At 34.8% G+C, this 15,696-nt stretch overlaps 1 protein-coding gene across 2 annotated transcripts in view; it reads left to right on the top strand.

Moving 5' to 3' along the window:
• Nucleotides 1-15,696, top strand: part of COPB1 (COPI coat complex subunit beta 1) — a 50,976-nt gene that overhangs the window by 17,504 nt on the left and 17,776 nt on the right. For both annotated transcript variants that reach the window (XM_036918070.2, XM_057507414.1), the window contains exons 7-14: nucleotides 180-317; nucleotides 2,185-2,304; nucleotides 6,357-6,464; nucleotides 6,552-6,698; nucleotides 7,431-7,576; nucleotides 8,736-8,832; nucleotides 9,581-9,741; nucleotides 10,568-10,688. In XM_036918070.2, the coding sequence (XP_036773965.1) occupies nucleotides 180-317; nucleotides 2,185-2,304; nucleotides 6,357-6,464; nucleotides 6,552-6,698; nucleotides 7,431-7,576; nucleotides 8,736-8,832; nucleotides 9,581-9,741; nucleotides 10,568-10,688 (1,038 nt within the window). The remainder of the gene's footprint in view (nucleotides 1-179; nucleotides 318-2,184; nucleotides 2,305-6,356; nucleotides 6,465-6,551; nucleotides 6,699-7,430; nucleotides 7,577-8,735; nucleotides 8,833-9,580; nucleotides 9,742-10,567; nucleotides 10,689-15,696) is intronic.

The following is a 15,696-nucleotide window of genomic DNA, read 5'->3' as shown; positions in this document are numbered from 1 at the left end:
GTCTTGTGCCACAGTGTGTCATCCTATGTCAGCCGACATCTTATATGATGTCTTCATAAGACTATTCTTAGCTTTCAAATTAAGAAAACTAGCATTCCAACAGCTTTTAAATATAAATCTATTTGAAACTAAGTATCCCTGAAGTCAGTTGAACTCTAAATAAATGTTATCTTGTTTAGGTTTGTCATGCTAACCCATCAGAAAGGGCTCGTTTCATTCGCTGCATCTATAACTTACTACAGTCATCTAGCCCTGCTGTAAAATATGAAGCCGCCGGAACATTGGTGACACTCTCTAGTGCACCCACTGCAATCAAGGTACTCCTTATTTCTTTTGGTGCCAGTTGGATAATAGATAAGCTGTCTTATCACTTATGATTTAGTGACATTGCAATTTACTGTGTGGTTACATGGCATTACATGGCATAGAGGTAACAACACCTTACAAATTTTATGAAATTATTTAATTCCTTACATATGACCTTCCTTTTTTATTTCTTTCCTGCTTTCATACATATATAGAGATAAAGAGACTGAGACAGAATACCAGTATTTCCAGTTCTGGAAAATGTTACTGGTGTTGTAAGATCTCTCTCCATACTTTTATTATATTAAAAAACAGATGTGGGAAAATGAATTCTGGATCCTATATGATGGATCCTAAAAACGTTACAGTGGGTATGTTCAATAATGATTCCATTATTAGCTTACTCTTCTTTAATTTACTATATTAAGACTACCTGAGGAACCCCCATATATTCAGAGAATAAGCTGTTCTAGAAAGCTGGACTGTATAAGTAAAAGAATTTACTCCTTTACCCAGCAATACTTTTAAAAATATTTTAAACTTTTTATTTTGAATAATGTTAGACTTACAGAAAAGTTGCAAAAATAGAATGAAGTTCCCATTACCCTTCACTTAGCTTCCCGTAATGTTCATGCCTTGCATAACTCGAATAATTGTCAAAACTAAGAAATTACCATTGGAACACTATTGTCAACTAAACTATAGACTTTTCAAATTTTACCAGTTTCCCCACTAAAATCTTTTCTATTCCAAGATCCAATCCAGGAGCCCACATTTTTTTTTAGTTTTCTGATGCTAATCTGTGACAATTCCTCAACCTGTCCTTGTTTTTCATGACCATGACTTTTGAAGAGTATTGAGTCAGTTTGTAAAATATCCCACCATTTTGGTTTGTCTAATATTTTCTCCTAATTACACTGAGATTATGCATTTTGGGGAAGAATACCAGAAATGATGCACCCTTCTCAGTGTATCATATTAAGGAGTACCTGATATTGATACATCTTATTCCTGGTAATGTTAACTTAGATGATTCAGTTAAGGTGGTGCCTGCTAGATTTCTCCACTGTCAAGTTAAGATTTTTCCTTTTGTGGTCAATAAATATCATGGGAAGATACTTTATGCAAATATCCCATTTCTCCTCAAACTTACTAACTTTAGCATCCATCAGTGGATCTTCCTTACAACAGTTATTACTGTGGTGTTCTAATGATGTTAGAAATGCTGTTTCCCTCATTCTACATTTATTAATTGGAGTTATTCAGCAAGGAAGCTGTTTCTCCTTCCTCCCTCCCTCCTTTCCTTTCATTCTTTCTTTGTATTAGTGTGATATTTTATTCCATAGATTATAATCCAGTGTACTGTCATTTATTTCGTTGATCAGATTGTTCCAGCTTGGTCGTTGGGAGCTCTCTCAGGTTTACTCCTTTGTCCTGTGCTTACCCAGTCAGGGTCATCTCTGTATTCTTCATCTTTCTGTCCTGTGATACAGGCATTAGACTTTGCACCTAAACTAAAAGATGCTCAACAGCTATACTTTTTTGAATTCTCTATTTACTTTTTTCTGCCTTGTTCCTTAGTTCCAATCCTTAATTTTCGGCTATTAATAAATATTTCTGCCTGTAGCAGTGCCTGTTCTTCCTTTTAATTTGTGATGCTTTTGATCTTTTGTAAACTTGAGAAATAATGAGGCTTGTTGGATTCTAGGGAGTAGGGGGACATACTCTTCAGAGAAAAATACATAAACTTTTTAGTGCAGCAGTAGTGAATGTATTTTGACTTCTTGGGGGTGTTTTTTGAGGTTTTTTTTTTTTTTTCAGATTCTTTGTTTAAGATAGATGAATGTGTTCTTACAATGTATTGATTTTTTAATATAGGCTGCTGCTCAGTGTTACATTGATTTAATTATTAAAGAGAGTGACAACAATGTAAAGCTCATAGTTCTGGATCGATTGGTAGAATTAAAAGAGCATCCTGCACATGAACGAGTACTACAGGTAAGTGTTGTCTGAAAGAGAAATCATAAATAAAATCTTTTTCAAATTGAGACAATTCCCAAGCTTTGCCATCTTGATTAATTTGAATGCTTGGAGACTGGGCTGTTTAAATTTTGGTCCAATAAGGTATAACTCTTTAAGTTACCATAGCTTTTGGGGGTATTTGCAATAAAAAAAATTCCTGACATGAATTAATGTGTTATCTTCTATTTTTCTATTGGTACTGTACTTCGTATTCTTTGCAATAAAGATGTTCCTTTTAATTTGAATATAATTGCTATTTCTTGGAAAATAATTATACCAACTGATTGAGAATAAAAGATGATTAGATTCTAGAAAAAATCAGCCTATCTATTTTTTCTCCTATTAAGATATCATTGATACACAATCTTATGATGGTTTAAAATACACAGCACAGTGGTTCAGAATTTACCCATGTTATCAAGTCCTCACCCCCTCCACTGCAGTCACTGTCCATCAACATAGTAAGATGCTACAGAATCATTAACTGTATTCTGTATGCTGTACTACCATCCCCATGACCAACGTATATTGTGATTGTGAATTATTGCCAGCATATCTATTTAATCCATGAGAATATTGATGGTTATAAAAATAAAGCCCCATTACAGCTAAATTCAATGATGATTGTTGATCAGAACAACACAAAATTTGCTATAAAGATCATTATTGGGACAGTTGGAGAAATATGAATTGGAGACTGTATATTATTTAATAGTATTCTTATCAATGTCAAGTTCTCTGTATTTATAATTGTATTGTGCTTATATAAGAAGTTCTTAATCTTGAGAGGTATACACTAAAATGTTTAGGAGTAGAGAGAATATGATGAAGTGCATGTGGCAAAATATTAACAACTGTTGAATGTAAATGGTTATACAGGAGTTCGTTCTTAGAATTTTTTTTAAAATTTTGGTATCATTAATCTACAATTACATGAGGAACATTATGTTTACTAGACTCCCCCCATCACCAAGTCCCCCCACATACCCCATTATAGTCACTGTCCATCAATGTAGTAAGATGCTATAGAATCACTACTTGTCTCATTCTTAGAATTTTTAGAACTTTTTTATAAGTGAAATTTTTTTAAAACAAGGCTTTAAAGAGGTAAAATCAAATTAGTTTTCTTATATTTTAAAATATTATCTGCCATAGTTTTTAAGTAAGCATCTTTAGAATATTAAATTTTCCTGCAGAGCTAAAATAACTATTACAACTTCACAAAATTGTTGATTTCTTTACATTATCTAATACCAACTCCAAACTCAGATATTCCCAGATATCCCCCAAAATGCCCTTTTCTTTTGGCTTGGTCAGTTCATGATTGTACATAATGTCTGGTTGTGTCTTTGTTGTCTCTTTATTTGAACAATATCTTTTTTTTCATGACACTGACTTATCAAAGAGGCCAAACCAGTTGTCCTTTAAGATGCCCCTCCTGGATGTTTCTGCTTATTTTCTTGTGGTGTCATTTAGTTTGTTCCTCTGACTTCCATATTTTCTATAAACCGTAAGTTTGATCTAAAGCTTGATAGAATCACAGTAAACATTTTCAGCTTGAATGCACCGTATGTGATATTACAGGCATACCCCATTTTATTGTACATTGCAGAAACTGTATTTTTTACAAATTGAAGGTTTGTGGCTATCCTGCATTAAGCAAGTCTGTCAGCACCATTTTTCCAATAGCATTTTGCTCACTTCATTTCTCTGTGTCACATTTTGATAATTCTTAAAACATTTCAATAAAATACCTAGGAATAAACCTAACCAAGGAGGTGAGGACCTATGCACTGAAAACTACAAGACACTCATGAGAGAAATTAAAGAAGACACTAATAAATGGAAATACATCCCATGCTCATGGATAGGAAGAATTAGTACGGCCAAAATGGCCGTTCTGCCTAAAGCAATCTACAGATTCAGTGCAATCCCTATCAAAATACCAACAGCATTCTTCAATGAACTAGCACAAATAGTTTTAAAATTCATACGGAACCGCAAAAGACCCCAAATAGCTGAAGCAATCCTGCGAAGGAAGAATAAAGCAGGTAGGATTATGCTCCCCAACTTCAAGCTCTACTACAAAGCCACAGTAATTATGACGATTTGGTACTGGCACAAGAACAGACCCATAGAGCAATGGAACAGAATAGAGAGCCCAGATATAAACCTACCCATATATGGCCAATTAATATACGATAAAGGAGCCATGGATATACAATGAAAAAATGACAGCCTCTTCAACAACTATTGTTGGCAAAACTGGACAGCTACATGTAAGAGAATGAAACTGGACATTGTCTAACTGCATACACAAAAGTAAGCTCAGAATGGATCAAAGACCTGAATGTAAGTCATGAAACCATAAAACTCTTAGAAGAAAACAGGCAAAAATCTCTTGAATATAAACATGAGCAACTTTTTCCTGAACATATCTCCTCAGGCAAGGGAAACAAAAGCAAAAATGAACAAATGGTACTACATCAAACTAAAAAGCAAAGGACACCATCAGCAGAATAAAAAGGCATCCTACAGTATGGGAGAATATATTCATAAATGACATATCCGATAAGGGGTTAACATCCAAAATATTTAAAGAGCTCATGTGCCTCAACAACCAAAAAGCAAATAACCTGATTAACAAATGGGCAGAGGATCTGAACAGACACAGCTCCAAAGAAATTCAGGTGGCCAACAGACACATGAAAAGATGCTTCACATCGCTAATTATCAGGGAAATGCAAATTAAAACCACAATGAGATATCACCTCACACCAGCTAGGATGGCCAACATCAAAAAGATAAGGAACAACAAATGCTGGTGAGGATGCAGAGAAAGGGGAACCCTCCTACACTGTTGTTGGCAATGTAAATTAGTTCAACCATTGTGGAAAGCAATGTGGAGGTTCCTCAAAAAACTCAAAATAGAAATACCATTTGACCCAGGAATTCCACTCCTACGAATTTCTGGAAGAAAACAAGATCCCAGATTCAAAAAGACATCTGCACCTCCATGTTTATTGCTGCACTATTTATAGTAGCCAAGATAGGGAAGCAACCTAAGTGTCCATCAGTAGATCAACAGATAAAGAAGAGGTAGTACATATGCACAATGGAATATTACTCAGCCATAAGAAGAAAATAAATCCTACCATTTGCAATAACATGGTTGGAGATAGAATATTATGCTTAGTGAAATAAGCCAGGCGGAGAAAGACAAGTACCAAATGATTTCACTCATTTGTGGAGTATAACAACAAAGCAACTGAAGGGACTAGCAGTTACCAAATAGAAAAGGTTGGGGAGGGTGGGGAGGGAGGGAGAAGGGGATTAAGGGGCATTATAATTAGCATAGATAATATAGGTAGGTCATGGGGAAGGCAGTATAGCACAGAGAAGACAAATAATGACTCTAGCATCTTACTATGCTGATGTACAGTGACTGCAATGGGGTACGTGGGCGGACTTGATAATATGGGATTGTTGTAACCACAGTGTTGCTCATGTGAAACCTTCATAAGATTGTTTATCAATGATACCTTAATGTAAAGTAATTAATTTTTAAAAATTGCAAGCTTTTCAATGTTATCATGATCTGTGACTACAACTCATTGAAATCTCAGATGATAGCATTTTTTATCAATAAAGTATTTTTAATTAAGGTATTCACCTTTTTTTTTTTAGACATAATGCTGTTGCACACAATTGTCTTCAGTGTAGTATAAATACAACCTTTATACACACTGGGAAACCAGAAATTCATATGACTCACTTTACTGCAATATTTGCTTTATTGTGGTGGTGTGTAACTGAACCTGCAGTATCTCTGAGATATGCCCATATATACTGCATATTGCATTATTACATAAGGACACCCAAAATATCTGGTTCTTCTACTGGTAGTGATTTTATTACTGATAAAAGAATTAAGGTGACAATGGACAGAATGCTCCATTCTGCTTTAAGCTTTTTTTCTTATGACCAGAAATACGGGTGTTAACTCTGCATTTTTTGTTATTTTTCAGGATCTTGTTATGGACATCTTAAGAGTATTGAGCACACCAGACTTAGAAGTACGCAAGAAGACTCTGCAGTTAGCACTGGATCTTGTCTCTTCCAGGAATGTTGAAGAGGTAAACCAAAACTCTGATAGCACTTTGTAAGCTGTCAGGCCAAACAAACACGGTGTAGTTCTTACTTGTTTTTGCTTTGTTCTGTAGTTGGTTATTGTCCTGAAGAAGGAAGTGATTAAAACAAATAATGTGTCTGAGCATGAAGATACTGACAAATACAGACAACTTCTTGTGCGAACATTGCATTCCTGTTCTGTCCGATTTCCAGATATGGCTGCAAATGTTATTCCTGTGGTATGTAGTTCTGATTACCTTCATTTTGAAATTTCTTAAAAGTATAAAAAAAAATAATAATGCCTAGTTATTTAGCAGCTAAGCTCCAGAAATCTCAGCTATCTGCAATAATTAAATCTCATCTTCAGAAGGGATCTTTAAGTCCATCTTTAAACTCAGAAGGATATAGACTCTGACTTTTTTTTCTTATACCTTCATAAAAAACAAAAATACACTGATAAAAATACCTCCACATATTTTGATAATGTATGTTTGTTACAGTTTAAGTAAAATGTGTATATGTATCATTCTGTAAGGCAAGTATTTGTTTCAAATCATTTTCTCTCTTAAGTTGAATGATTCAGGTAATAGGAAAAATTCATACACCTCGAATATTTTGCTTTCTGTAACTTCCAGACAGATGAGGTATGTTATTATAATTTGAAAATTTGCCTTTGAACCCTGAATTTTCTCTAAAATGCTTTTACTTTAGCTAGAACTATCCAGTTAATTTATTTTGAGTTATGGATCTCCAGCTTCTGTTTTACAATGAGTTTTGTAATAAACTTTGTTGCACATAAAACAGAAAAGACATTGTGACTGTTTGCATTAAGGTATTTATCTCTCAACTTATATAGTTATGTACTTAAAAAATATTTATATTCTTTGTAAATTTGTTTGCTCCCTATATCTTATATAATTTTTTTTCTGAGAATTATGTAATTAACTCTTTTCCTTTCTTTTTCTTTTTAGTTGATGGAATTTCTCAGTGACAATAACGAAGCAGCAGCTGCTGATGTCTTAGAATTTGTTCGTGAAGCCATTCAGCGCTTTGATAACCTGAGAATGCTTATTGTTGAGAAGATGCTTGAAGTCTTTCATGCTATTAAATCTGTCAAGTAGGTTTAAAATCTGTTTTAATGAATAGTCAAGTAAATATTTTACCAGTTTTTCTTCAAAGGGTTTGTTGGTAGAAATTAAAAGGGGGGGGAAGATGACTTAAGACAAAATACGTGTGACAATAAACATCACCTCATCCCCACTCCTGGTAAATCCATCTTCTCTTGGCAAAAAAAATTTTTTGTGGGAGTGATTTAGTGAAGTGTCTCTATCCTTATTTCCTCCAGAGCATTGTGAATACTAAAGTGACTAAGGAAGATGTTTTTGAAAAGTACCACTTTTTGGATAGCATTGTTGTTCATATCTGCTTTTGAGCATTTATTGAAATGAAGGATTGAGAATGTAAAGTAAATATGAAATATTACCCTTAACATTTCCTTTGCTAATGAGAAAGAACTGTTACATCCAAATTTTGCTTCATTTAAGCATCTGATGGATAGACCATATCTGCCTAGATAGAAAAGAAAGAACCACTACAAAATGATTTTTATATGAAAATATATTGATATTTATGGAAGTGAGAAAGGTTTGCTTCCTTTGTGAGAAAAGACATACTAAAGTTTTGCTTTTGACAACCATAATATCTTAGCATTTCAGTTTCTAGTATTTTTTCTGAATGAATTTAATGAAAGTCTTATGGAAAAAATGACTTAACATTTTATACAGTTTAGCATTTTTAACAAGAAGATTGTTGCTTTATATACTTAATGATTTTGTTTTTTTGTTACTGATCCTTTGCATTCCTTCCTTGCCCATTGTTCTGTGCAACATTTTGTCTCCTTTTTCAGTGACTACAAATAGAAAATGAATTATTTTTTACATTAAAATAATAAATTGTTTTTAGTAGTAAGTGGTAAAATCAAATTTACCTTAGCTGTATGGAAGCTAAACCTTTCTGGATACAACTAGGTTTACCAGTTTCAGAATGTTTCTAATAATGGTGGATGAGAACACTTACTTTCCTTTTAATCCTTGTGATTTCTAGAGAGAATCAAAGAAACTTAGTGTCTTTGTTATATCTTTCTTAGCATTTCTTCCATAGTTTCTTAGAACTGCAGAATCTTGTTTTCTTGCCTGAGCTTAAATTCACAGAGAAAGATCTCTGTTTCAGGATATGTTAGGTAAGTCAGTGTCTCATAACTTGTATTCTTGTCTTAGGATTTACCGAGGAGCATTATGGATCCTGGGAGAATACTGTAGTACCAAGGAAGACATTCAGAGTGTGATGACTGAGGTCCGCAGGTCCCTTGGGGAGGTATGTTTTACTTTAGTAAATGCTACTTTATATTTTATATGAAGATTTTTACTGCAGTAAATTTGACTTTTATGTGGTTATTTGCCTCCATGCTTTTATTTAGTAGTGTCTGGACTAAAAAACAGTGAAAAATGTATTTTAATTACCCAGATGATTAAGCCTCAGAGACTATGGGAAATTAGGGAAGTCTCCCTCCCCTGATTGAGCCACAACACCTGTTATTCTACCTGTATTTTTTTACCCTTCTGTGTAAGATGTTACTTGAACAAAACATTCTGTTTAAAAAAAAGAAAAAGAGTTTTAGAAGTCTTTGAAGAAATGATTATGTTATAAATAAGTCAGGTTTATTACATTTTTAAAGTGTGGGTGCTGATTTTGGTTAGTATTTCAAGGAAAGGGATGGAGAAGAGTAATAAGGCTTATTATCTCCTGTCCTAAGCATTTTCTTATTAAGTAATCTGTGTGGAAAGAATCAAGATTTCCATTTAACAGATTAAGAAACTGAAGCTCAAAGTAGTTTTAATTACTTGTCCAGAACCACACCACTAGTGAGTGGCATCCAACTCCAAAGCCCCTGTTCACACTGTGCTGTCCAGGGAAGGAAAGAATATCAAGAGCAGGGTTCCAGGTTCCAAAACTCCCGCTTGGGGAAATAAATGGCTTCTCATTAGAAGTGATTGAATATTGAAATAGGTTTATGTTTGATACTGATATTTTTACTGAATTGATCTTACCAATTGATTTCTAGATTCCAATTGTAGAGTCAGAAATAAAGAAAGAAGCTGGTGAATTAAAGCCTGAAGAAGAAATACCTGTGGGGCCAGTTCAGAAATTGGTGACTGAGATGGGCACCTATGCAACTCAGAGTGCCCTTAGCAGTTCTAGACCCACCAAGAAAGAGGAAGAGAGGTAATTTACAGCACTAGTGCCCTGCAAGCCACTTTTTCTTACTAATCCTCTGTATAAAACAGTCAAATAATTCTCTTTATTAGTTTGCTTTTTGACCACAATGGCAATAATTGCCATTTAAGATACTTGAAAGGAGAAGGATGTTCAAGTTCCTTCTCCCAGGAAATATGTTGATGGTTTTAACCATCTGCTTCTTATAACTGTTTTCATCAAAGTAACCATGTTCTCTTTAAAAAAAATTAGTTTACTCACATAGAAAATGCTAAGTGGAAGCAACTTTGATGATATCTGAGTTTTGTTGCCTATTAGCATTTGGGAAATAACATTTAGAAGTTTTTCCACTTCCAATTGATCAAATAAAATTTTGATGTTTTCTGCCTTACTTTGCTCTCCAATTTTGTACTGCAGATGATTAAAATAATGCCTAAAATTTTCATGATTGCTTACTATGTGTGAGGCATTGTGCTAAGTATTTGTCTCATATAGTCTTGGCAACAACCTGTCGAACTATATTGTTATTCCCATTTTACAGAAGAGAAGTTTGAGGTCTAGAGAGGTTTGTGATTTACCCAAAGAGATACAGTAAATAAAGAGATAAGCTGGAATCAATGTAGCACAAAGTACATACACCCTTTAACCATTTGAAGATCAGATACTTATTTTTTCTTTTTCCTTTTACTTTATGAGCACTACAGAGGGAGCTAATTGAGATCCTTCCACTGAAGGGAGGCAGCAAGTGTTAAATAGGTTTATTTGAGTTATTTATGCAAAAGCTGCAAGGTGCTTAAAAAGTGGATGGATTTGATTTCCCCTGATTGCCTTGCAGACCCCCACTGAGAGGATTCCTTCTAGATGGAGATTTCTTTGTTGCTGCCTCCCTTGCCACAACTCTGACCAAGATTGCCTTGCGCTATGTAGCTTTGGTTCAGGAGAAGAAAAAGCAAAACGTAAGTTCAATTATTCTGCATTTACCCAGCAAATGAGTATTGAGTGTCTAGTATATGCATTGAACAATGAGGCACCCAAAAGTGATGATAAGGTTCCTGTCATGAAAGAGCTTATGGTTTAATGGGGAAAATGGACATAGTAATATAATATTGTAAGATAGAGACAAAGTAATACGGTAATAATACCTTGTGATTAGTCCAATGGAGGAGATATAAGGGTTTATCAAGTCATTTCAGTTTGTTGGGATTAGTCAAGGCCCAGTGAAGGGAATGCCTGTCTCTCCAGCATCTTCACCAGTTATTGCCTGTTTTATCCCAGAAATGTCTCTTAAATGTAGTCTCATTTCCCGAGTTCATACTGTCACCATAGCTTCTGACCATTCTAACTGTACACTCATTTACAATAATATACCATTCCCCCCAGTACCTTCTACCATCCTTGGTGCTATTGTTCTACATTTTATTTTTACCTGTCATGTTATCACCCTATGATGCAGTTATTATTTTTGCTTTAAAGAGTTAATTATCTTTTTAAATATACATCTTTTTTTTTTCCCTTCTATTATTTACCTGGTGTCTGGACTCAAGGACAGAGGGGGCAAACTTAGCCAATTGTAAGAAGTCAGGACTTGGGGATAGAGCAAAGTTCAGGTAGCTTCCTGGATGCCTTTTCTTCTTTCTTTGCATTCTTTTCTTCACGGTAAAATATACATAACATAAAATGTAACCATTTTAAGTGTACATACAGTTCATTGGCAATAAGTACGTTCACATTGTTGTGCAGCCATTACCACCATCCATCTTCAGAACTTTTTATCATCCCAAACTAAAAAGGTAACTCCCCATGCCTCTTCCCCCAATCCCCAGCAGCCACCATTGTACTTTTGGCCTCCATCAATTTGCCTATTCTACATACCTAATATGAGTGGAATCTACAATATTTCCCTTCTGTGACTGACTTATTTCGCTAGCATGTCTTTAAGATTCATCCATATGGTTGTATGTATCAGAATTTCCTTTTTTAAGGCTGAGAAATTTTCTGCTTTTGTTTATCTGTTCACCTGTTGTAAATAGTTTTCTTTTAAAGATTTTTTTTAATTAAAAAAAATCTTGTTTCCCTACATACTTACATTTATGGTATTCTTCATTCATTTTTGTAAATTCAGATTTCCATCTGATATTTTCCTCCTGCCTAAAGAACTTGATAATTCTAATACATATCTGCTGGTGATGAATTCTCTCAGTTTTCATTTGCCTGAAAAAAAATCTTCACTTTGCCTTCATTTTTTAAAAAATCACTCTGTGATAGAATTGTAAATGTTTCTATTTTATCTTTACTCATTTCCTTTTCAATACTACTAAAATAAACAGGCTCTTAGTAATCATTTGTTGGTAAAATCTCATGAGAAAAAAAATCACCCGTGGTTACAGGATTAAAGTACAAATCTTGTTAATCCTGTGGTAGAGATAGATAAGAAACATCAAAAGATAGAATTATATTACCAGATGTAATAAAAATCGTTCCATCCTCCACAGAGAGTTTACTATGGTTTTTGTCTGTGAAACACTTCTTTCCTTAGTAGTGAACCTTTTATTAATACTGCAGTTTTACTTAACATTGTGGCAAACATCTATTTTTCCATGTTAATCTTTTTTTTTTAATTTTTTATTAAGGTATTATTGATATATACTCTTATGAAGGTTTCACATGAAAAAACAATGTGGTTACTGCATTCACCCATATTATCAAGTCCCCACCCATACCCCAATGCAGTCACTGTCCATCAGTGTAGTAAGATGCCACAGATTCACTATGTGCCTTCTCTGTGCTACACTGTTTTCCCCATGATATCCCCCACACCATGTGTACGAAACATAATATCCCTCAATCCCCTTCTCCCTCCCTCCCTACCCGCCCTCCCACACCCCTCCCCTTTGGTAACCACTAGTCCCTTCTTGGAGTCTCTGAGTCTGCTGCCATTTTGTTCCTTCAGTTTTGCTTTGTTGTTATACTCCACAAATGAGGGAAATCATTTGGCACTTGTCTTTCTCCACCTGGCTTATTTCACTGAGCATAATATCCTCCAGCTCCAACCATGTTGTTGCAAATGGTAGAATTTGTTTCTTTCTTATGGCTGAATAGAATTCCATTGTGTATATGTACCACATCTTTATCCATTCATCTACTGATGGACACAGGTTGCTTCCATATCTTCGCTATTGTAAAAAGTGCTGCAATAAACATAGGGGTGCATATGTCTTTTTGAATCTGAGAAGTTGTATTCCTTGGGTATATTCCAAGGAGTGGGATTCCGGGGTCAAATAGTACTTTTATTTTTAGTTTTTTGAGGAACCTCCATATTGCTTTCCACAATGGTTGAACTAGCTTACATTCCCACCAGCAGTGTAGGAGGGTTCCCCTTTCTCCGCATCCTCACCAGCATTTGTTGTTCTTAGTCTTTTCGATGCTTGCCATCCTTACTGGTGTGAAGTGATATCTCATTGTGATTTTAATTTGCATTTCCCTGATGATTAGTGATGTGGAACATCTTTTCATGTGTCTGTTGACCATCTGAATTTCTTCTTTGGAGAACTGTCTCTTCATATCCTCTGCCCATTTTTTAATCGGGTTATTTGCTTTTTGGGTGTTGAGGCATGTGAGTTCATTATATATTTTGGATCTTAACCCCTTGTTGGATATGTCATTTACAAATATATTCTCCCATACTGTAGCCCGCCTTTTTGTTCTGTTGATGGTGTCCTTTGCTGTACAGAAAGTTTTTAGTTTGATGTAGTCCCATGAGTTCCTTTTTGCTTTTATTTCCCTTGCTCAAGGAGATGCGTTCAAGAAAAAGTTGCTCATACTTACACTCAGGAGATTTTTGCCTATGTTGTATTCTAAAAGTTTTATGGTTTCATGACTTACATTTAGGTCTTTGATCTATTTCGAGTTTACTTTTGTGTATGGGTTAAACAATAATCCAGTTTCATTCTCTTGCATGTAACTGTCCAGTTTTGCCAACACCAGCTGTTGAAGAGACTGTCGTTTCCCCATTGTATGTTCATGGCTCCTTTATCATATATTAATTGACCATATATGGTTGGGTTTATATCAGGGCTCTAGTCTGTTCGATTGGTCTATGCGTCTGTTCTTGTGCCAGTACCAAATTGTCATGATTACTGTGGCTTTGTAGTAGAGCTTGAAGTTAGGGAGCATAATCCCCCCAGCTTTATTCTTCCTTCACAGGATTGCTTTGGCTATTCAAGGTCTTTAGTGGTTCCATATGAATTTTAGAACAATTTTCTCTAGTTCGTTGAAGAATGCTATTGGTATTTTGATACAAATTGCATTGAATCTATAGATTGCTTTAGGCAGGATGGCCATTTTGACAATATTAATTCTTCCTGTCCACGAGCACGGGATGTGTTTCCATTTATTGGTATCTTCTTTAATTTCTCTCATGAGTGTCTTGTAGTTTTCAGAGTATAGGTCTTTCACTTCCCTGGTTAGGTTTATTCCTAGGTATTTTATTCTTTTTGATGCAACTGTGAATGGAACTGTTTTCCTGATTTCTCTCTCTGCTAGTTCATTGTTAGTGTATAGGAATGCCACAGATTTCTGTGTATTAATTTTGTATCCTGCAACATTGCTGAATTCAGATATTACATGTAGTAGTTTTGGAGTGGATTCTTTAGGGTTTTTTATGTACAATATCATATCATCTGCAAACAGGGACAGTTTAACTTCTTCCTTGCCAATCTGGATGCCTTTTATTTCTTTGCATTGTCTGATTGCCATGGCTAGGACCTCCAGTACTATGTTGAATAAAAGTGGGGAGAGTGGGCAGCCTTGTCTTGTTCCTGATCTTAAATAAAAGGTTTTCTGCTTCCCACTGTTAAGTATAATGTTGGATGTGGGTTTGTCATATATGGCCTTTATTATGTTGAGGTACTTGCCCTCTACACCCATTTTGTTCAGAGTTTTTATCATGAATGGATGTTGAATTTTGTCGAATGCTTTTTCAGCATCTATTGATGTGATCATGTGGTTTTTGTCCTTCTTTTTGTTGATGTGGTGGATGATGTTGATGGATTTTCGAATGTTGTACCATCCTTGCATCCCTGGAATAAATCCTACTTGATCATGATGGATGATCTTTTTGATGTATTTTTGAATTCAGTTTGCTAATATTTTGTTGAGTATTTTTGCATCTATGTTCATTAGGGATATTGGTTTGTAATTTTCCTCTTTTGTGGTATCTTTGCCTGGTTTTGATATTAGAGTAATACTGGCCTCATAGAATGAGTTTGGAAATATTCCCTCTTCTTCTACTCTTTGGAAAACCTTAAGGAGGATGGGTATTAGGTCTTCACTAAATGTTTGATAAAATTCATCGGTGAAGCCATCTGGTACAGGGATTTTGTTCTTAGGTAGTGTTTTGATTACCAGTTCAATTTCATTGCTGGTAATTGGTCTGTTCAGATTTTCTGTTTCTTCCTTGGTAGCCTTGGAAGGTTTTATTTTTCTAGAAAGTTGTCCATTTCTTCTAGGTTATCCAGTTTGTTACCATATAATTTTTTATAGTATTCTCTAATAATTCTTTGTATTTCTGTGGTGTCTGTAGTGATTTTTCCTTTCTCATTTCTGATTCTGTTTACGTGTGTAGACTTTCTTTTTTTCTTGATAAATCTGGCTAGGGGTTTATCTATTTTGTTTATTTTCTCGAAGAACCAGCTCTTGCTTTCATTGATTCTAATGTTTTATTCTTCTTGATTTTATTTATTTCTCTAATCTTTGTTATGTCCCTCCATCTATTGACTTTGGACCTCAGTTATCCTTTTTTCTAGTTTTGTTAATTGTGAGTTTAGACTGTTCATTTGGGATAGTTCTCCTCAGGTAGGCCTGTATTGCAATATACTTTCCTCTTAGCACAGCCTTCGCTGCATACAGAGATTTTGTGGTGTTGAATTATTGTTGTCATTTGTCTCCATATATTGCTTGATCTCT

This window comes from Manis pentadactyla, chromosome 9, assembly GCF_030020395.1.
Source record: "Manis pentadactyla isolate mManPen7 chromosome 9, mManPen7.hap1, whole genome shotgun sequence".
NCBI lineage: Eukaryota > Metazoa > Chordata > Mammalia > Pholidota > Manidae > Manis > Manis pentadactyla.
This window is presented reverse-complemented; position numbering and strand designations above follow the sequence as displayed.